Here is a 21,998-nt window from a genome sequence, read left to right as displayed (position 1 = left end):
CTAAACAGCATACTGCAGCTGTTCTGTCTGATTTAGCAGCGCACTGAGGTTCTGCCGCAGGAAGCACTTGTGAAGCAGAATAAATTGAGATAACTACAGCTACAGAAGTTAGACTTCTAAAGAGTTGTTTGAATCAGGGATTCTGGTTAGGTCCATTGTAGGGATCAGCGGGGGATGTCTATACATAAGAATACTCCACAAATCTCCACCCTCCCACCCCTTCCACACACAGCTGGAGCTCTGTTATTAATGCATTGGCCATTTCAGAAACACTGTAGCACTGTTGTATCTTGGACCATATGCTCTCTAAATAGCAAATCAAAATGTTTGGCCTCCACAATCCACAGTGCATTGACTAAATGACCCTTTACTTAAAAAACCCTAATGCTTCAGTGAGCTCCGTATGGGCACAGAGATCTGTTTGTATGGAGCAAACTCCTAACTGTGAATATGACATGACACTAGTATTGTGCTGTAGTGTGAAACTTGAGTACCAGGCTTAATATGCATTCTTGAAAGGAATTAATCTTGGTAAGTAATTTTTTTTTTCTCACCTGAAACTCAGGAGTTCAGTGAAGCCATCTGTGGCATGGCAACAGGCCCCTATAACATGCTGCTTTTGTGTTGCAAAGGTATCTGTCAAGTAATGAGGTTTTGTTGTGGTGGTCTTGTGCTATTCCTTGTGCAGCAGGAAATGCAAAATGTAGAGTACTGTTTTAATGAAATATACTTAGTCCTTACGTGCCTTTTAACTAGGTACTGTTTGCAGTGTCCGGGAAGTACAGTGTATGTCATTACTTTGGAGTAACTTCTGCTGTAGTAAAACTTTGTATGCGTATTTATAGACAAACTGAAAACTTAGAGCTAGAGGCTCACGGACACGTGTACACTTGGCCAAAATTTCAAAAGGGCCATGCTAATGGCCAAATTGGAGAATACTAATGAACCACTTAAATGAATATTCAGCACCGCATTAGCATGCTGCCAGCTGCGGCAATTTGAAAGTGCCATATTTTGATCACGCATGGCTCGTCTACACAGGGCACTTCTAAAAACGGCCCTGCAAACGTCGAAATCCCCTTATTCCTATTAGCTGAATGAGGGATTCTAGTTAGGCCCATTGTAGGGCTGATAGAAATAAGGAGATTTCGAAGTGTGCAGGGTCCTTTCAAAAAGGGCCCCGTGTAGATGAGCTGCGCGTGATCAAAACGTGGCACGTTTGAAGTGCTGTGGCCAGCAGCATGCTAATGAGGCACTGAATATTCATTTCAGCACATCATTAGTATTCTCCGATTTTGGCCATTAGCATGGCCCTTTCTCAATTTTGGCCAAGTGTAGAGACAGCCGTGTGTTAATTGGCATAGTTCCACAGACTTTAATGGTAAAGTCAGATTTCATACCAGCAAAGGATCTGGCAAAAAATGTTCTTGTTTGTTTTAAAAATCAAAGAACATCGCTATAATGGAGAACAGTTATTTTATTTCCTTAAAGTTTTATCGTATGAAGATACGTAAACTCGGTCAAGTTTATTACAATGTTTGAGAAGCGATTGTAGTGTTAAATATGATGAAATGGCATGCTTCAGACCATGCCTGTGAGATTGGACACAGTGCCATTCAATAGGAATTTGTAAGAGATCTGTGCCAACTTCATGGTTTTCAAAAATGGCTCTGATACAAAAGCAGCTGTTGTCTTTTGATGCGCCAGGAGTTCCAGAAAGACCCACATGGTATTGCTGTGGGATAGACAAAGTTCCAAGGAGCTGGCCACGTGAGCCATCACAGTAGTTCTTGCAAAATCCTCATCCTGGTCATTAGCTTTAACTTGTGATCAGTTGAATTAATGTAAAAATTGGAATCAAAAGATAGAAGGCCCAGTCCAGGAGAGTGGTACCTCCTTACCTGCTTGGTCAAGGGCAGTCCATGCACCCCACTGGCTGTGCAGGCAGGGTGGCAAACTCCAGTTGCAAAGGCATACTTCTCCCTCACTGCATTGTAAACCAGGACAGATATTAAAGGGCATCAGGGTATGACAACAATCATTCCTGTCAAGGACTGAGTGGAAGATGAGATGGTTTCCTGGAGAGAGAGAGAGAGAGAGAGAGAGTCTTTATCGCTCTCCAGTAAATGGCCGAGAGGCACCTCAGCGGTTGCAATCAAGAGCAGGGGTGTCCATCCGCTCCTGTCCAGCAGCTGCAATGTAGAAGTCTCCTCACTTAGCTGTGAGGCTTGAACTTGGTTTTAATACAAACCAGTCAGTCTCTAATTTGGTGGCCTTGGGGCAGCAGTGTACCTACAACTCCAAAGGGTGAACCAGCCCAGCATGGAGATAGGGAAGACAGATCTCTCCGGGACAGGGACCAGAGCTCCTCCTCATTCTTTTCCCTCTCCATTCTGGGTCAGCTGTACAATGCCCAAATATGCAAAGGCTTCTGGTTTATTTTTGGAATCGGGAGCAGGCTGACTTGTGTTGCTACCCACGATCAGCCTGCTGTGGAGTCTCCTGCAGCTCAGGTGGCTAAGAAAGCCAAGGGACACAGTGAAGGCGGAGGCTCTCAGATTTTAGCTTACTGCCCTATCCCGGGTCTGACATTTAATTGGTTAACGGACATCAGGGAGAATCATGAAGCTAGCGAATTCTCTTTTTACTCACTTATTTGTACCCCTCCCCCCTTGCACATTTCCCGTTACAGTCAGATTGTATGGAGTACCTTGTTCATAAATGATCTGAATGGATATGAAGAGACATACTTTTCGAGGTGGGGAGTACAAAGGAAGAATCTTTCTGCCCAAGGAAAAAGCCTACCAGGGACTTCAAGATGAATGCCATTTAAATCTGAGCATTTGCTTCACAGCTGTTTTTGATTCTCTAGTGAAAATTATACAAAATAGACTGGGCTTTGATGTCTTCTCAATTTTGGTTGAATTACGGGCATTTTTTTTTTTTTAAATGCAGCTCTCTGACAGCTTCAACTGCAAATATGTAAGTGAATTGTAAAGCTTGATTCTGTTACAACTCCATGCACAAATCTTTCACCCAACTGAGCAGTTAGGGACGCAGATGAGCCAAGCATTATCAAAGCTGAAGTGTGACTCAGGATTTCACATCCTGCTCCACAGCAATCGACTGTCTGCCTCTCTTCCCCATGTAGTTCCAGAAAACATTAGTCGAGGGACATGTTCAGCACACAGGCAAAATAGCCAGATGGGGTAACTGCATGGAAGTGAACATCGGCTTGAGATACTAATGTATAGGGTGACCATCCATCCTGTTTTTGGGACGCCAAAAAGGCATCCTGACTTATTTTAGAAAAGGGACTAATTGTCCTGTATTTTCTGCGGGCAGTCTTGGCTGCCCATCCCTGCCACTGAGGCTCGGGGAAGCTCCACAGCTGCCCAGTCCTACAGCTTCCTCGGGGAAGGTGGGGAAGTGCCATGGCTGCCCCGTCCCTGCCTCTGAGGCTAGGGGAAGAAGGAGGGAGCACCGCGGCTGCCCCCCCTGCAGCTTCCTCGGGGCTCCCGGGAATGCTGGCTGCTGCCACCTCCTTCCCAGGGCTTGGAGGAGCTGGGAGGAGCCATTCCATCCCCACATATCTCCCTGTCCCGTACCTGGGACAGGGAAATATGGTTGCCCTACCAATGTGGCCATGTCAAGTGTTGCACCAAGACAGATTGTTCCCCCCAGGCCACAAAGCAGCAATGGAGCAGTTCCACAGTGGTTACTGAATAGCCCTTTCTTCCGGTACGGATTGAACCTCTCTAATCTGGAAGTGGAGGAGCACTTCCATTAACTTCTGTAATCTGGTATGATTGTAGTTAGCTGGACGAACACTTATCATGGATGTGGCCAAGTTTCCTATGGTCCCATAAAGTTTGTTTATAGTCATGACTCTTGGCTCTCTGTGCTGTTGTTTAGCTCTAGTATAACCCTAAATGTCTTCTAAAAGCTCAGTAAGCAGTGGAAGTACTGGAAATGTGCTAGACAATATTGACCTCCCATGGTCTGGCAAAATCTTTTGTCCTGCCCCAGTCGGGTCCCAACGGTGCTGGAGGAGAGAGGTTCAACCTGTAATAGAATTATCATCTTCCCCCCCTTGATTCCACCCCACCCTGGCTACGTTCTCCCCTTTTGTGTACTGCTGTGCAGAGAGTTTAGGTGGAACTGGACTCCATACTTTCAGGGAATACTGCACTCCTGAGCAGCCTCCCTCCCTATCTTCTGACTCTTGCTCAGCAGAATTGCTTCAAGCTGTCCAGCAGTAGGGTTTCAAGTGGTGGTTTCAGTTATTCTAAACAAAGAAAACTGAGTTTAGTTGCACCATCAAAGTGCTGAATGTAGTACACAGCTAGTGACGAGAGAAGTTCCAAAGATTTGATGTGGGCAAATATCTTAAACTTACGTGAACCATTTCAGCTCCAGAAAAGCAGACATGAAGTCATGTTAACCAGCTTTCCTGGCCATTTTCTTTTACTTTCCATTTCCGCTGAGGCCAGCAGTACAGCAAGAACAGCTTTCTGACCCTGCTGAGCACTTCTTATTTTGGTCCTGGTCAGAACTAAGCAGCACAAATATGAGCAAAGACTAAAATACATTTTTAAAAAATCAAGTTCAGATTGTGTTTTGTGCAAGTTTGTGCGAAGGTCAATACTAGTTTTATCTGACTATCTTTTTCCATCCTTATTGGCTTGTCACTTTCACTTTATTTAGAATAGATTTGCTATAAAACAATCTTCTTGAATAAAGTGGGCATTTTTCTCTGACATAGTGGAATGTAAAAATATTGCATCGTGCCTGAAGGAGTTTGAGGTGTTTTTTTTTTTGTTTTACACACACTCGGTTTGGCGTTTATTGATTCTCCCCACTCTACACAGAACAGAATGTACTCTAGCAACTTGTATATTTCATGCAACACTATCACCTGCACAGAGAAAAGAACTTGCTTACTAGGCTGCTTTATTTTTTGGTGAACATGGTGTTCTTTCTTGCACAGTTTCTGCATTGCTCTTATGGATGCAGTAGACATTATTAATCTATCACTTGAAGGTATAGCTGATAATTTTGGCCAAAGCTGGTTGAAAAATTTCAAACTTCCGTTTTTTTCTAAATGGAAGAGCAAACAAAAATGTCTGAACTTCTCCTTGAAGTGTATATTCTGTAGCACGTCTACCTAATGCATTTGATGAAATGGTGACAGCAGGATTTTTGTTTCCTCTGTTTTTCTGTATCAAATGTAAATGGTTAAATGATCAGGACAGACTAATGTAATTACAGGAATCTGACTTCTAAATAAAAGTAAACTGAATTTGAATTAGATGTCTCCTATCTTTACTTAGCTCATCAAAAAGTTTCTTTCTTTCATTTTCAGGATAAGGATATCTCATTCCAGTGCAATGCTCTTCCATTCTGTGTATTTCTAATATAAGCAATCTCTTTTTCTCACCTTTGTTTCCTCTACTGTTTTAAAAAGAGATGAAAATGTTGATGAGGTCAGTGGCTGGAAAAGAAAAGAAGGAAGTTATTGTTTGATTGTACGTGTTACAGCAGCATCAAAAGGCCACAAAGGAAATCAGCACCTCACTATGCCAGATGCTATAACTGTGCCCAAAGAGTTCCCCTGCAAACAAAAGATGGACTCAGATTGAAAGAAAGGAAGTAGTGTTATTCCAGTTTCGTAGATGAGGAATTGAAGTACAGAGCGAATAAGTGATTGCCCAGGATTGTACAGGATGTTTGCAGGGCAACTGGGAGTTGAACCCACACCTGCTCAGTCCCAGTTCTGTGCCTTAGCTACCAAGTGATCCTTTTTCTTGCTTTAACTTTAGATTTGCGTAGCTTCCTGGTCAGCATTTGTGTGGCATTCCATACAGTTAGAATGGAAGGAGGCTGCGTCTTCCCATGGTTGCTCATGTCCATTCCCATAGGTGCATGTGCGTGCTGCACGATCGATGGAAAGCTTTCCTTAGCGGTAGCAGTTGGGTCAGTTGTGGAGCCCCCTAGAGTGGTGCTGATATGGAGGCATATACATGCCACTGCTGATCCTTCTGCCTGTTCAGTTCCTTCATATCACCATCGACAGAGTTTAGAGCGATCTGATCTTACTTAAGTGTGCACCTAGCCTTAGTTAACCTTGTTACCCATTTTTCTAGTTAATAATAGTTTGTTAATGTTCATTATTTGGATTTGGGGGGTTCTGCCTCACATTTCCTTCCCTGACTACATGCTACAGTTGCAGGAGTTTAAATCCTGCATGAGCTGTGGGAGGTCTATGCTAGGAGGTGATCTACACAACTACGTGTTTGAAGTGCTTGGAAGATGGGCATCAAACAGATAAGTGTACCATTTGCCAGTTGCTGGCCGAGAGCTAAAAAAGAAAGGGACTATTGCCTTAAACTTCTACAGGTGGAGGCAGCCTGTAGACCTCAACTGGCAAATGACAGCACCATCATCTTCCACTGTACCAGCCTTGGTGTGGGAACCCTTTGGCACTGAAGGAGTCCTTAAAGGACACCATCATCACTCTCCTGCGTGCATACAGGATGCAAGCACTCAGCACCGATCCCATTCCCCAGTGCCTCACAAAAAGAATAAGATGGGATGAGGGCCAGTTCCCAAATAGGCTTGAGCACAAGGGCTTTGGGTAGACGTGCCCTCTCTTGGGGTCCTCCAAGCCAATGCACCAGATACCAGCATCGTTGACTTTGGCTATTGGAAGGAGCCCGTTGAGTCTGGTGCTGGTAATCGCACCAGTCCTGGAGGTATTGGAGGAGGCCATGGATCTTCTTTCTGCACCTGACATGTCTGAACCCGTGTGTGATCTCATTGAATTGAGGGCACCATCCCCTCCTTGCAGAGAAGCTGCTCCAGTGCAGGTGAGACCATCAGCGCAATCCTTTGCACTAGTGCAATGGATACGAGCAGATCCAGTGATTTTTTTTTTTCGCAGTACCCACAATAGCACCTCCAGTCCAGCCCCATGGGAAGTCATTGTCCATGTAGTGAGGGTCACCATCACCACTGCTCCAATATCCAGCACCAACAGGACCCTGATGGTTATCGTCTGTATCTGATGAATCCTCAGACTCCGGGGAGTTGTCTCCATTGGGCTGGAGTAGCAACAGATCCTGTTCCTGGCATTGTTCCTGGCTACATGCCGAGTGCCATGAATCAATGCCAGGATCTGCAAGGCCAGCCAGGCACTAGGACATCTGAGAGCATGAGTGTTGAATCAGCACAATGTCTGACAGTCTACTAAACTGAAAGTGTGCAAGGCTGTAGTCCTGATCAGTCTCCTGTAGGGATGTGAAACTTGGACTTTGTACAGAAAATGTGAAACTGCTCAAGCACTTCCACACATGCAGCCTGAGATCAGTACTGCACATTTAGTGGCAGGACAGAGTCATGAACCTGGAAGTCATTGACAGAGCAGGACACCAACAGGCGCTGAGCTCAGGGTTGTTGATGATGGTGATTTAAGTGTGGCTTGAGAGTTCTTCAGACTGTATAAGTGGGAATCTGCATTTACTGAGAACAATCCTGCACAGTGAAAGAGAAGGCCCCGTGTAGTGTGCTGGATCTCTGGGGGAATTCCAGACACCTGCGACCATGTCCTGTGGTGCATCGCAATGCCAGGAGCCATGGTATGTGCCACAGAGTCTGCTCAGTCTAATGCCACTTGCAGGCTTGATCTGGACACAACTTGCCCTCCTCCAGCAGTGCCCCAAACTCTGGCTGGGAATATGCTGGGAACAACTCTTGGACTCTGAAGAGCGAGATCCATATGTTAAGGTGTAGTGACTGAGCACTGCCTTCTGATTTGCCATGAGAAGTTGAAGGCCTCCCTGTGGCATAGACCTTGTGGCCAAAAAGGTTGAGTTTTTTGATCTCCTTGGATTTCAGAGCAGACCCCAACTGACCCTGGTGCTGCTTGTAGTCAGTCACATGTAATACAAGTGTCCCTACTATGGGTGTGTGAACAGATGCTTATAGCCCATCTGGGGTAAAAAACAACTTCTCTCTACCCCCTTGGCAGTAGGGGGTATGGAAGCTGGAGTCTGCCAGAGCAATTTAATATTGGAGTTAGTAGATTCAATGAATGGCAGTGCGATTCTGGAGGACCCTTCTAGCATGAGGATGTTGCTGAACTCCCCTGTTGTCACTGAACTCCCCTGTTGTGGGACTGGTACGCTGTCCTCAGCATGAAAAATGTATACTTGGATATATCCATCATTCTGGCGCATAGGAGGTTGCTCAGCTTTGTGGCAGGGATCAAACACTACCAGTTTAGGCTACTCCCGTTCAGGCTAACAGTTCTCCCTGTGTATTCACAGAATGCATGGTGATCATTGCAGCCTACCTATCCTGATGTTAGCTACAGGTGTTTCTATGCCTTCATGATTGGCTCATCAAGGCCAAGTCATGGGAGCAGGTTGAGGAGCATGTGGCCCTTACATGCACCACATTCTTGGAACTGGGTCTTGTTTGCAATGTACCCAAATCCACTTGAATGCCTATCCAGCAAATAGGTGCTCTCCTGGGTAAAGCCTCCTTTCCTGAGACCCAATTCCAGGCCTTGAGAAGCATTATTGAGATTCTCTGGCAATCCCCCACAACAATGGCATAGAGTTGTATGAGACTTTAAAGACACATGGTAGTGAGTGTGGAAGTCCTGTTTGCTAGATGGTACTGGTCACAGATACCTTGGCGCAAGGCTGGGGGAAACTTTGCAACAGTTGTGCACGCTGCACACACTCGCCTATCACAGTGGACGTGAACAACAACTACGAAAGGAAGGTAACTGTTTTCTTGGAACTGTATTTTAAGTTACCTTGTGGACATCTACAACAATGGGTGGATTCTTTCATTCACTGTGCATAAATTCAAATAAACGATCAGCTATAGGTATCTATCTTCAAATACCTCGTTGCAATCTTAATTAACGGGCGTTGCTGTTTGGAGAAGGAATTGATACAGTTTTTCAATATAGCTAGAATGCTGAGAGTATTTACTATTTTCCCAGAGCCAGCATGCGTTTGCCCCATCTGTGATAGACGTAGAAGTGTGTAGTACAACATGTGTAATGTGAAATGATATATTTATTGCCCTTCAGGGAAACTGAACTGCCTAGCACTGGGTGTGAAAAATAGTCTGGTATCAAGACAATTCCATTTCTCTTTCTCTCTCGAGTAGTAAGCGTGACACTTAACTGCCATACATCATGCCCTGAAGAGTAAGACAAGGAGGCATAGATGGGGTTGTCAGTCAGGCAACTTTGGGTCAATATATGCAATACACTGATAGTCACTACATCGGTCTTCCTTAACTCTTTCCACGAAGAAAGCTGCTGCTGATCTCCTATTGCTACACCACTCTCCTGCTCGCTGACCTTGGAAGCCAGGAAGCACAATGAAAGTGGCTCACTTCCATGACAATGGTGATTATTTTGGTCTGGGTGAATGCTCTAGAAGAAAGTGATAGTATTTTGATCTGTAGAACAGTTTTTGCCTTCTCAGATTGTCCTTTCCTCCTCTGTGGATAACAGATTTTTGAAAACGTTACACCACCTTCCCTGTAAGCGTGAAAGGTTTTGACATGTGACTTCTCAGCACAGAAAAAATGACTAGAAGATATCAAATAAGCTGCTTCTCTTCAGCAGGCCAGAAGGGAATTTCAACAGCAGAAGGAGAGACCACGTGAGCAGGTTTTGCTGTAAGGCAGTCTGGATTTGATAGCCTTATGCTTAGTAGCCGGTCTACAGACAGAGTATCTTTTCTGACTGGGAAAATTCTTCCCTGTAAGCAAAACAGTGAATATTCTTGGAGCTCATGAGTAATCTGAGCTTTAAAAGCCATCACTGCTGCCCCTCCTCTTCCCACTTTTAAATCCCCCTCCCACCCAGACACCACAGTGCTGATCTGCTCTGAAGACAGTTTGAATGGATTTGCTTTACAGTTTATCTGTCAAAAGTGGACCCCATCCACATAAAATCTAAAAGAAATTCAGTAGACAGCGTGGAGTTCATGCAGCCTGTCTTTAACAAAGTGTAACTTACTTCCTGGTCTTTCTCACACTCCTGCCTTACCACTGCAAACTTCAGGATCTGCTTGTGGCCTGATAGCCTGTCTGTGGTGTTAAGCCCAAACCAATGCCTTTCTTGAGGAATACCAGGAATTCTTATACCACATATTGAAGTATTGTATTCTAGGTTATATTTTAATAGGATCAAGCTTCATACATTCTACAACCATAGTGAATCTGCTGGCCCATAACTGTGTATCCCACCACTTCAGAAAGAGCTTGAGGGATGGGACTGAGCTAATGGTCATCCCTCTAAGGGACCCAGATCAGCAGAGAAAACGGTGGTACTGGAGTGGCCATTGTGCAACGCTATGTAGTTATTCTTGCTCTTTGAAGAAAATACAGAACAATATGAGTAATTGTGTTGATGATGGTATGCTGTCCACAAGCAATGATGACCAAAAATAAAAGTCAGCCTGGATATCTGGGCGTATATTACTGAGATCAATATGGAGTCGTCAGAAAACTAATTTTAAAAAGCAAAGCAGCAGTTTCTTTTCCAACTGAAATAGTCAGACCAGTTACAGTAATAGCCCTCTATTTCCCAGTGTGCTTTAGCTATTTTAAGTGTTTTGTTATTGAACCTGTCATTTAATGTAGCACTCAGCACCAGCAATTCAGTTTCCTCCTTCAAACTGGCTATAAAAGAATAAGCATAGAGACCAGCTCCCAGCACTCCAGTAAGCTAGGCCACTGTCTGAGCAGCTAACCTTCAAAGCCCTACCCAAATTGCTGGGTTCTCACTGGTGCTTCATGCCCATGTGTGGCACTGGGTCTAGAACTAGTCAGCAATTTTTTGGCAGACTCCATTTTTATGAGAAAATGCGGAACTGTCAGAACCAAAGCTTTTCATATCCGGTTTGACAAAATTTTCATGGGAAAGGATTCCCAGGATGCAGAGGCAGACACCCAACCTCCCATGAGTGGTTAGTACTCCATTGGTAAAACGTTTATTTGCATGTTGTAGACCCAGGTTCTAGGCCATGGTGTGAACCAGGACGAGCCTCAGTTAAATGTCTAGTCTCTGGATTATTGGCTTTCCCAGGTAAACATGGAGTTGCTTGTTGTTGTTTTTAATTGGTTGGTTGGTTGGTTGGCTTTGGGTTTTTTTGGGTGCAGGGAGAAGGAAGGGTGAGAGAAAATTGGAAAGGTCCATTTCAAGTGCAGAAAGGGAAAAATTATTGAAATTTTTTCTGGGACAGCCTGACTCAGACTGTTAGGCATACATCCCCGGGTGCCTTGTGCTGCCATTTCGATGAGTTATTTTATGTTTCTTCCGAATGAATTATAAGTGAGTTCATCTGTCCTTCCAGGCGCGCACACTTGTGAGAAGACATTGGAGGACCATCAGTTCTTGTTGTAGAGTGCTAATACGGAACACAGGCTGGAACCCACATTCCCAGCTGTGGCAGCTAGCCTGGACAGAGAGAGCCACTAAACTCGTGTGAGGATATTGTGTGTGGAAGTGGAGAGGGTTAGGACTAATACTGTTGTAAGAGCCTAAATTTAACAATGAAGGGAAGACAGATCCTTAGTGGTGAAACTACTTGTCTTTGTCCCCCTCTCCCCATATTTAACAAACTAGCAACATATTAGATATGTGGAGCCTGCCATTGCTAGGGACAACATGTAGCCATCTTTCAGTACCACCCCCCAATAAAGTGGCTAAAATCTATATCTGTATAATCTTTATCACTTACTGCCTTTATCACTTATTGTCTTTCCCAGAAATCCCTCTTTAAGATACCTGTCACATAATGCCTTTATTCCTCCTTGTTAGCCTGTTACTCTGTCTTCCTTGTTGGTCTTGTTGTATTCTCTCGTAAATTTAGCCCGTAAGCTCTTTGAGAGAGAGAGTGTGTCTATGCGCCAGGCACAGCCCAATGAGATTCTAATCCCTGATTGTGTCCAGTAGGTGTTGTCGCCCTGTATGAATGACCTAAGTGATGGAATACCTGCTTGGCTTTAGCAGAAGTGCCACTTTTGACAGTAGAAAAAGTAATGCCGAGAGTTTGGGGCCTACCATGGGCAGAACTATTTTTTTGTAACCTTTTTCCCAGGTGCTGTAGGTGTGTTAGAATATATAGACAGAAAATGAATAGAAAAAGGGAGGCAGAGGAATTGATCACATTACAAAGGCTTAGTGTGAAAAGTGATCAGGCAGCAAAGCCTTTTGTGTTTGTTTCTTTGTCACTTCAGACACCAAATTACACCCTTGGCTGTACCTTTTTTCTCTTTCTCTGGCCCCTGTGTTAACCCAGCAGGACAAAGCCTTCTGAATCTTACAGAAGGTTTCAGATTTTGTAAACTAGCTTTTCTATGAAGTGCAGAAAAGATGCTAGACATTAGAACCATGGCACAGTCACCAGCCTAATTCTGCTCTTCTTTCTTTTTATGACAGCTATTGTCTGCAGGAGAGAGTGCATAATGCATGCGAATTTCATCTAAAATATTGGCTAGTTAACAAAATAATGATAATGCGAAAGGATCTTATTAAGCGGGTTTGAAGAATTGTCCTTTATTGATATAATTACTTGCTCAGGAGGGCTGGAACAGTTTGTATATAGTGGAATCTGAGAGCCATTGACCCAAACTGTAAATCCTGTATATAATGGAACCCATTTCAAGTTGGAGAGGGCTGGAGGGGGCAGGCAGCAGAACTTCCCCACCTATAGAAAGCAGTGGTCATGTTGTTGCTGAGGTGTGCTGTAAAACATTCAAAGTTTTCAAGTACACTTTCTGCTCTGTGTGGGAGAGCAGGAAAAAAATCTTTGTTTTTAATCCACTGGCTCCCTCTGCTGGTATGACAGAATTATAGTGCGTGTTTGCTGGTTAGAAGAGCTGACTGTCCAGAGCTGGACACACCAGAAACAAATGTTTTTTCAAAGAACTGTATGAAACTTGATCATGACACAGGAGAATCAGGGCGCTTCCTGGCTTCACACACACTCCTCAGTGAATAAGAGTAACAAGAAGAAAGGGGAAGTTGGGCTGTGACTGAGACCCTTCTAGGGCGCAGCATCTTTTGTTCAAAAAAGAGGTAAACATCGTTATTAAAATATTGAAAACAATGTGTTATAAACATGAATTACGAATAAAAATTTAATGCAATCACCAGGATGTCTATACAGGTTCAACGTCCCAAAACTGGCATTCCCGAGTCCAGCAACATCAGTGATCCGGCATGACCACGGATGTTACTGGACCAATGACCCTGCGGTTGAGAGGCTATTAGAGGGAGGGCCAGCTTGAACCCTGGGCAGAGGAACCTGGCAGGGCTTGTGTTTCCATCTGGAGCTGGAGAGGGTAAAAGTGGAACTGGCAGCAGGCAGGGAGGAGCAGCCAACTGGGTGACCAGAGGCAAGGGACCTCCCTTCATCCAGCAAATTCCCTTGTCTGGGACCAATCAGGTCCTGAGGGTGCCAAATGAGGGAGATGCAACCTGTACATAACATGCCCGAGTAGTTATATATTCTTATTTCGTTTGCTCATCGCTTCCCACTGTTATTTCACTAATTGTCACATTTTAAGTACTTTGTTTACTGTCTTTGCTTGGAAAACTCTTCAGTGAAAGGATACTGATTTTGTGTTGTATGTCACTCAGCAAGCTTGTATTGTTTTTAAAATGTAAATAGTCATAAATTTAAAGCTTGCAGCATGGCTTGTAGGGAAGTATAATCGTGTCCATTTCACAGATAGAAAAACTGAGGCACAGAGAGGTTTAATGGCTTGCTGAAACTCAAAAAACAAATCTGTGTCTGAGCCAGAGCAAGAGCTCTGAAACCTCAACTCTAAGCCTCTGTGAATACTCTTAAGATAAATTTAGTTTTCATAATAAACCTCTCAGATTGCTCAAGCCATTTCATCACTCTGTACAGAGATATACTCTGTGTCTGACACAGGAAGATTAAAAACCTTTCTATATCAGGCTTGAATGAAATCTCAGACCACCCATCCCCAAAGGCTTCAGAGAAAATATAGGCTTTGCTGCCTGAATCAAAACTTGACAAACATGGTTCTGCTGCACCAAGGGAAGGGAGTGAATTCCACGGCCGAAGATTCCACAGAGGGACCCATTGCTAGCAGCTCCTTCTTTTTTACATTGAGGGGGCTCCTATTTGAGTGCCTCTGCTAATCTCAGACATTAGGAAGGCGGCAGCATTTCAGGCAGTCCAAATCAAAAAGGATTTTTTAGGTTAAAAATCACATTTTGGTTCCACACACAAACTTGAGAGCAGCCTGTGCAGTTCCTTGGGCACAGGAGTGACGTGCACCCTGGGGGACAACAACACTTAGTAAACTGGGAGCTAGGTGCTGAATTCCAAGTGGTGTCTGTGTGTGACCCAAAGTGAGCACAGGACAGTAATCCAGTTCTGAGATGAGATGGCCTGGATATCTCTGGCAAGGTGCACATTGAAAGGAAAAGGTCGATTTTTTTTTTTTTTTTTTTTTTTTCCTCCTCACAAGGTGCAGCTGGGAAGGAGTGCTCATGGCAAAGCCCATAAGTATCCAGGTGCTACCTGTAGCTATACTCCTGAGTTTCAGGCACTAAAAGAAATCTCAGATGCTACATAGCATCTCTCTCAAAAAAAAAAAAAAAAAAAAAAAAAAAGGAGCCAGATTTCTTGTGAAGTTACCCAGGAGGCTACACATCTACACTAGCCCAAATCTTCGAAAAGGCCATGCAAATGGCCATTTTGAAGATTACTAATGAGGCACTGAAATGCATGTTCAGCGCCTCATTAGCATGCCGCCGGCTGCAGCTCTTCGAAATTGCCACTTTTTGCTCCCGGGTGGCTCATCCAGATGGGGGTCCTTTTCGAACAGACCCTGGGAACTTCGAAATCCCCTTATTCCTATGAGCAGATGGGAATAAGGGGATTTTGAAGTGCCCAGGGTCCTTTCGAAAAGTACCCCCATCTGGATGAGCCGCCTGGCAGTGAAAAGCAGCAATTTCAAAGAGCTGCAGCCAGCGGCATGCTAACAGATACATTTCCTGGACACTACAGTACAACTCGAGGATGGCCTGATCGGTACCACACTGTACCAGAAACCCACTGATCACTATACTTACCTGCAACCTGGTGCTTTGTATATTGGACAGACTTCAGACTCTTACACAAAGAGTTAATGGGCACAAAACAGACATAAAAACACTCCTGATCCACAAACCTGTTAGCTGGCATTTTAAGGGAGTAGGCCGTTCTGTTAATAACTTAAGAGTTTGTGTGTTACTGAAGAGGAATTTTCACAACAGTCTTCAAAGAGAGGCTGCTGAACTGTCTTTTATATTCAAATTCGATACATTAACACATGGTTTGAACCAAGATTTGGAATTTTCTGGGTCACTGTATGGCCTCATTTGCATACTTGGCGTCATCTAATTCTTGGCTCCCCCCCGCACCTTCTGCTTCTCTCCTTTCTGGTTTGCTCACCTTGATAATTTTTTTTTCTGATTTGTCCACCTTGATTACTGTTTTTGGTTCTCTGTGCCTTAAATATTGAGTCTGTTCTGGTCTGGCTATGGTCTGAAGAAGTGGGTCTGTCCCATGAAAGCTCATCACCTAATAAATTATTTTGTTAGTCTTTAAAGTGCTACTTGACTGCTTTTTTGTTTTGATAGTATATAGACTAGTACAGCTTTCTCTCTGTTGTTATAAGAGAGGCTATACCAGGTCAAACCAAAGGTCCATCTAGTCCAAGATCATGTCTTCTGACAGTAGCTAATGCCTGGTGTCCCAATGTGGGCACAAACTTCCATCATTTTGATTAATAACAGCAATTAGTATCCATTTACCTACTTTCTAATAGTAAATTGCAGTGATAATTTTCAGTATTTTAATAAATGTAGGCCCAAGAGATCATATAAATTTGTATTTTTATTATCCATTTGTTGTAAATCGGATTTTGAAGTCATTAGTTACTATAGAATGTAGTTACTGTAAACAACAAATAGGAATCCTAATTACTTTAGATAACTCCCAACCATTTATTTCAGTTTTTAATTACTCTACAACAGGCATGTCCAACCCGCGGGCCGCATGCGGCCCCACAAAATCGTAAACTTTTAACATTATTATGTGATCTATATACATTAACTATATTATATATTTGATATGCGACCCAAGACAATTCCTCTTCACTCAATGCGGCCCAGGCAAGCCAAAAGGTTGGACACTCATGCCCTACAATATAATGCCATTGGGCACCTTCAGCTCTTTAAAACACTTCACTAATGAAACAGACACACCATTAAACCAAAAATCAAATGCGATTTTAAAACAGATAGCTGATGCCTTCCCACATGGTCCCCAGCCTACACACACATACCCCCTCTTCCTACCCCCACAATGTCCAGCCCTACCTTTTACCCATCTCCTTGCAGATCAGGACAAAAAAAGATTAACCTTGCATTCACTAAGCCCTAGGTATTGTACCCAATGCTGCCATCATGTATAAGGGTCTTTGTCCAGCTAGATGGAAGATAAAGGTGTTTCCCCCTTAAGCATTTCTTACAAATGGTGGAGAGAAGTGGCAAAGTTTACTGGAATGGACAAGAAGGCAGGAAGCAGTTGGAGTTAGGTCAGAAAGTCACTGCACTGGCCTTCCTGCTAACTGGAAGGGAGGGTTTTATACCCCGTGCTGCTCTAGAGAGGCCCTGTCCCACCAGGGCTGGGCTGGCAGCATCAGTCCATGAACTTGGCAAAAGGACCGAGTCCCCTCTTGACCTGCTGTAGGCATTATGCCAGTTGCCCTTTGCCTTGGGGTTTGGGAGGGAACTTGTTCATCACTAGATTGGCCAAGGCAGAATGTTTTTTCACCTTCCCCCCAGCTGGTTCAGGGCAATACAGAGGCATGACAGGTCTGGGGCCCGTTGGGGCTGTCACTGGGTGTGCTGAGACACAACTGAGCCTGCTTCCTCTGACAGCCTGAGCGCAGGGTAACCCTGTCTTGATGAGCACGCTTCTCCAGGCGGATTCAATATGGACTCAGGGACAGGGCCACACCTGCAAGGCTGCAGACACAGACTGAAAGCTGCACAGTGTGAGACCTTTTCCCAGCTCTAGTCGCAGCCTTTGGATGCTGAATCCTAGATCAATCTGTTTTAGCCTGTATAGAGACCTGTCCAGGGTAAGCTTATGAAATACATCCTCTTAATGTAAAGAGAGAGCTGCACATGCTCCTTACTTCCCCAGAGAGAAATTATTCACACTGAGTTCATTTCTAAATAAAAGTGATTTTAATCAGTATAAAAGATAAGCAGACAGAATAAAGTAGGTACTGGAGCACATTAAACTCACAAGCTAAGCTTAATATACTAGAGGGGCTAGTTACATGTAAGATCTCACCCTCAATGTGATTCTAAAAATTTTCCTTCATGCATCTGGCCTGGGCCTAGTTCATTACCCCAGTTCAGACTTAGCTTAACTCTACACTTGCTGCAAAAGATCGAAGGCTTAGGTTTGCTCTTCTGGGATGCTGTTGCACGCATGCGAAAACCAGCATGTTTCAGGGTCAATGTCGATCCTGGCACACCTTGCGAGCCACAGGGATTAAAGAATGCCAACGGGAGGAGTGCTCCCATTGACATTCTGCAGCGAGGACAGGGATGAATATCGATGCCTTCAAAATCGTTTTTTGGTATGTAATTGGTGACCTAAAATTATGTAGCAGTTGTTGATGTTCAAGGTAAGTGTTCACCCAGCCAGCAGTCATCTTGGGTGAGATAGCAGGGGAGTACTCACAGTCATGGTTACCTCACTCCCTGTCCTAAATAGGATTTGCATAAGGTAGGAATCCTTTGTTTCATTGTTTGATCCCCCCACAGCTTCTCCTAGAAATATTACAGAATGTAGTTTGAGGGGGGAGGGATAGCTCAGTGGTTTGAGTATTGACATGCTAAACCCAGGGCTGTGAATTCAATCCTTGAGGAGGCCATTTAGGAGCCTGAGGCAAATAGATTTAAAAAAAAAAATCTCTCTGAGATGGTCTTGGTCCTGCCAAGAGGGTAGGAGACTGGACTCGGTGACCTCCCAAGGTCCCTTTCAGTTCTAGGAGATGTGTATGTCCATGTATTTTTTTCAAAATGGGTTCCATTATCAGGTGACATGGTCACCTGTCTCTCTAGCCATTTTGTATGTGCTTGGTATGGAAAGGTTACAGTTATTGGGTAAAATGGATTACGAAAGGATTTGAAGAAAAGTATCTCTTAAGAAAGCTGAGCAAGGGCTTTCAGGGCTCCTACATCTTATAAGTCCTTTTCATATACCCCTTTAGCTCCCTTGCATGGAGCTCAGGAAAAGAGTTTGGGGTTACTGTGTTTGAACCAGTGGAAAGTTGAACCTCTCTTCCTTGCATTATGCAACTTGTTACTGGGTTCTCCCTGATTTTAAAAGTGAATAAAGTTGTGGTGTAGTTAAACCACATCCTTTGCCCCCTGCCTGTCTTTTGTCATGACCACACAGTTGTTCTTGGTCATAACTTAACACAACGGTCCCCTCTGGCCTTAAAGATATAAGCTGAAAGCCCAACTGAAATCAGTGGCATAAACTATTGGCGTCACTGGGGTTAGATTTCATCCTGTGAATTGATAACCACGTTTAATATATTTTTATGAGTGACTCTATTAAAATGTCCCAAAAACTAAGTGAAAAGTTGTAGACTTTATGGTGACTGAATTAACACAGGTGCATGCAAATTTGCATATTGTTTGACTTTATGAAAAATGTTCCTTCAGATTTTTTTATAGCGAGTCCCCAGAGTTCCAGCGGTGCTGCAAGGGCAATGAGATGTCCTCAGGAAGAGGACGAAGTACTTTCCTTTGTTCATAGATGCCATGGATTTTACTTCATGTTAATGGAGGGCAGGGGAAGGGAGTAGTTTGAATTCATTTTTGCCTTGCAGTTCATTTACACCAGTGCAAAGTAGATGTGAATTGCTGCCATTCTGATTGCTACCCAATTTGCACTCATGTAAATGACTACTCAAGGCACAGGGCAATAGTGAAATAGATTGTGTGTACAAGAGACATGTCAGGATATGTGGATGTATCCCACATCTCTTCAGGATGTATCCCAAACTTAACTGATTCATTTTCTACAGACATGTGTAAAGCATGTGTTAAAGCAATGGCGAAGGCTGTTGCACATTCCCCTGATTTAAAAAATGTAAGTGAGACCAAACCACATGATAGATGTTAATCACATCACTTTGATGCGCTGGTGGACGACACTCTGATATTATCATATTGGCAGTATAAGAACCTGCACAGATGAGAATAGAAGCAGAAGCTGTTCTGTGGGTAGATGGAATATTGCTGTCTCTATTTTTTCAGTTTTTGAGCACTAAATTAATGTAAAAGTAAGGCCCTTCCTTTTAATTTCTGGCTCCTACTGAATTCTTAGGAGTCTGGTTCACCATCTGTGTACATCTGCTGTGCTACATAGCAGTTTGCAAGCTCCAGGAGCTGAAAATAGTTTAACTTGTGTATATATACAGTTAGTTTATTTAGAATTATCAAGAGCTAAATTTCCAGTGAGCTGAAAGGCCTCGTGTGGGCCATTTCTCCTGTGGCGTACAGAGAGGCTGACATTTGTCAGTGAAACGTCAGGTTTAATAGATGTATTATCTGAGGGGCAATTCAATTCGTTAACAAGGGGTAAAGGATAGAGAGTCAGGATGGCTGACTTTGCTGCTGGCTTCCTTAATTAAGCTAAATTACAGTTTGTAAAGTTCTTTGAGGTCTGTGAAAGAATGGCTCTGTATAAGACTCTCAGGTATTGCCAGTGCTAAAATTAAAGGGGTCTTTTTCTCCTAACAGGTTCTTGGAACACCAAATGAAGATACATGGCCTGGAGTCCATTCTTTACCCCATTTCAAGCCTGGTAGGTTTAAACAAGAAGTTAAGATTTCACTCTTCCCAAGAAAACACATTAGTAACCTTACGCACTAGCTGGAAGAAGGGTTTTGAGATATTCATACTTTTCGGCATGTTGACTTACTTGCTAATGGACATCTGAAGCGTTGCTCCAAAACAGTCTGCATAGTCTTGCAGTTTAGTGAATGCATTGTGAGCCTACCTCTGTGCATTCTTTTTAACATTACACGTTACTCTTGTAGTTTGCATTTGACTTTTGATCATAGCTTCCTCTTGTAACACATTAATATGACTTGTTGCAATATGGCACATCTTACATATCCTGTCATTGATAGGGTGACATAGGCCAGTATTACTGATCCACAGACTCAATATTATAATATACTGACTGGGAGGGGAGGGCAAAATTGAAGTGGGAGGAAAAAATGTCTTGAAAGCAGAAGACAGAAACATAGTATTCCTCTGCCACAGTTTAGCTATTATCTAATACTGTCTGCAGTCTGGTTTTAAATGGCCAAACTTATGGTGCTTCTGCTACAGCTTTTAGGAAGCTGTTCAACAGTTGAATACATCTAGCCATTAGGAAGTCTCCCATGCTACTAGGCAAACACAGTCTAACTGGTGATCCCTACAAGCCAGGATGCAAGTAAAAATAATGTTGTTTTCTCTATTTTTCAAGTAGACTTCTATTTTAAATGTAACCTATCAGTTGGTCAGAAATATGCACCATTTAGGCTGGAAGTAGCTACAAGTGAGCTACAAGAATCCAAAGTTTACTCAGGTGAGGTCATAATTAATGTGTAAAGGTAAGAATGCTTGTAGCTGTTTGCAGAACTGGGATGGAAGTCATCCAAAAGACCTGGAAAGAAAGAAAGGTGACATACAGCTGCCTGTCATAGAATACTATAGGAACCTTGCAATAATTGCACTCAGTAAATCTGGAGGGGTTTTATCCTAACATTTTCTAAATTAAAAAAAGTTTCTCTAAAATACAAATATAGGTGTATGTAAATTTAATTCTCATAAAAGAACACATTTTCAGAACAATTTCAAAGGCTTTTGTTCTTTAATACCCTGGAGTGTCGGAAGTGGAAAAACTGAATGTTTTTGGCTTTGCTGGAGCTGTATTTTTATCGCAAAAAAGTAGATTTGGGGGGAATGATTAAAATGATTTGAACAGTAGGTGGCAGTCAAGAAACTTTTTGGAAAATGGCTTAGAAATGGATCAAGTGAGGTTTTGTTCTTTCATTTTTTGTGAAGGGACACTGGGAAATAAGTTGACAGCTGGCATTTAGTGAAACGTAACAAAGGCATGTTATTTTTAAAATGGCCATTGTGTTGGATTTGTTTTTGTTTCCTCTGTTACAGAGCGTGCCAGTTCCGAACATATACCAACCATAAAAATGCAGTAACGAGGGGGCACCATAAGTGTAACATGGTAAATGGTCAGTCAACACATTCCCCCTTTTTTGTAAGAGTGCATAGAGTACTCTTTGTTTTTACAGCCTTTCTCCATCCTTGTGAAGTATGCAGATTTTCAAGCCAAAATAATTATCCCAGCTAATGACTCTTTTCTTCTGTATGGGAGTTATTGCTATAAGGTGCTGAGCACCCTTAATTCCTATGTGCTTACATGGGGATTGAAAACCCTCTGCCCTTCTGATACTTTACAAGGATGCATAGGCTTTGGTTTATACAATAGCAGAGATGAAATTTGCCTCGCTTCCATAAAGCCAGAGTAGTCAGGCTTTATGCTGATGAAACGCAGGTTGGTTGGGGAAGCAAAATCCAACACGTACATCACAGGGCCGGGCATGAAGCCAAGCCTTGCATCATATCAAGTACTGCATCCTATGGGCTGGGCTGGAATAGCACCATTTGTTCAGACTGCCAGGGTCATTGGATCTAGTTAGGGATGTATAACATGGCCCTTTCACTATCCAGAAAGCTGCCCCATGTATTGACCTGTATGTGGCCACCTCTTTGGAGAGCACATGGTTTGCATAGTCTCTTAGCAGCTGTTCAGCCATCCCCCCACACCCTTTCT

General features: G+C 43.3%; 1 protein-coding gene across 2 annotated transcripts in view; it reads left to right on the top strand.

Annotated features, from left to right (window-relative positions):
* The window catches only part of CDK14 (cyclin dependent kinase 14), a 555,604-nt gene that overhangs the window by 368,447 nt on the left and 165,159 nt on the right, over positions 1-21,998 (top strand). For both annotated transcript variants that reach the window (XM_074984765.1, XM_074984766.1), the window contains one exon: positions 19,895-19,958. In XM_074984765.1, coding sequence (XP_074840866.1) covers positions 19,895-19,958 — 64 coding nt within the window. The remainder of the gene's footprint in view (positions 1-19,894; positions 19,959-21,998) is intronic.

Source organism: Carettochelys insculpta, chromosome 2 (assembly GCF_033958435.1).
Source record: "Carettochelys insculpta isolate YL-2023 chromosome 2, ASM3395843v1, whole genome shotgun sequence".
NCBI classification, from domain to species: domain Eukaryota; kingdom Metazoa; phylum Chordata; order Testudines; family Carettochelyidae; genus Carettochelys; species Carettochelys insculpta.
The sequence above is the reverse complement of the archived record's forward strand: the minus strand, read 5'-3'. Positions and strand labels throughout refer to the sequence as shown.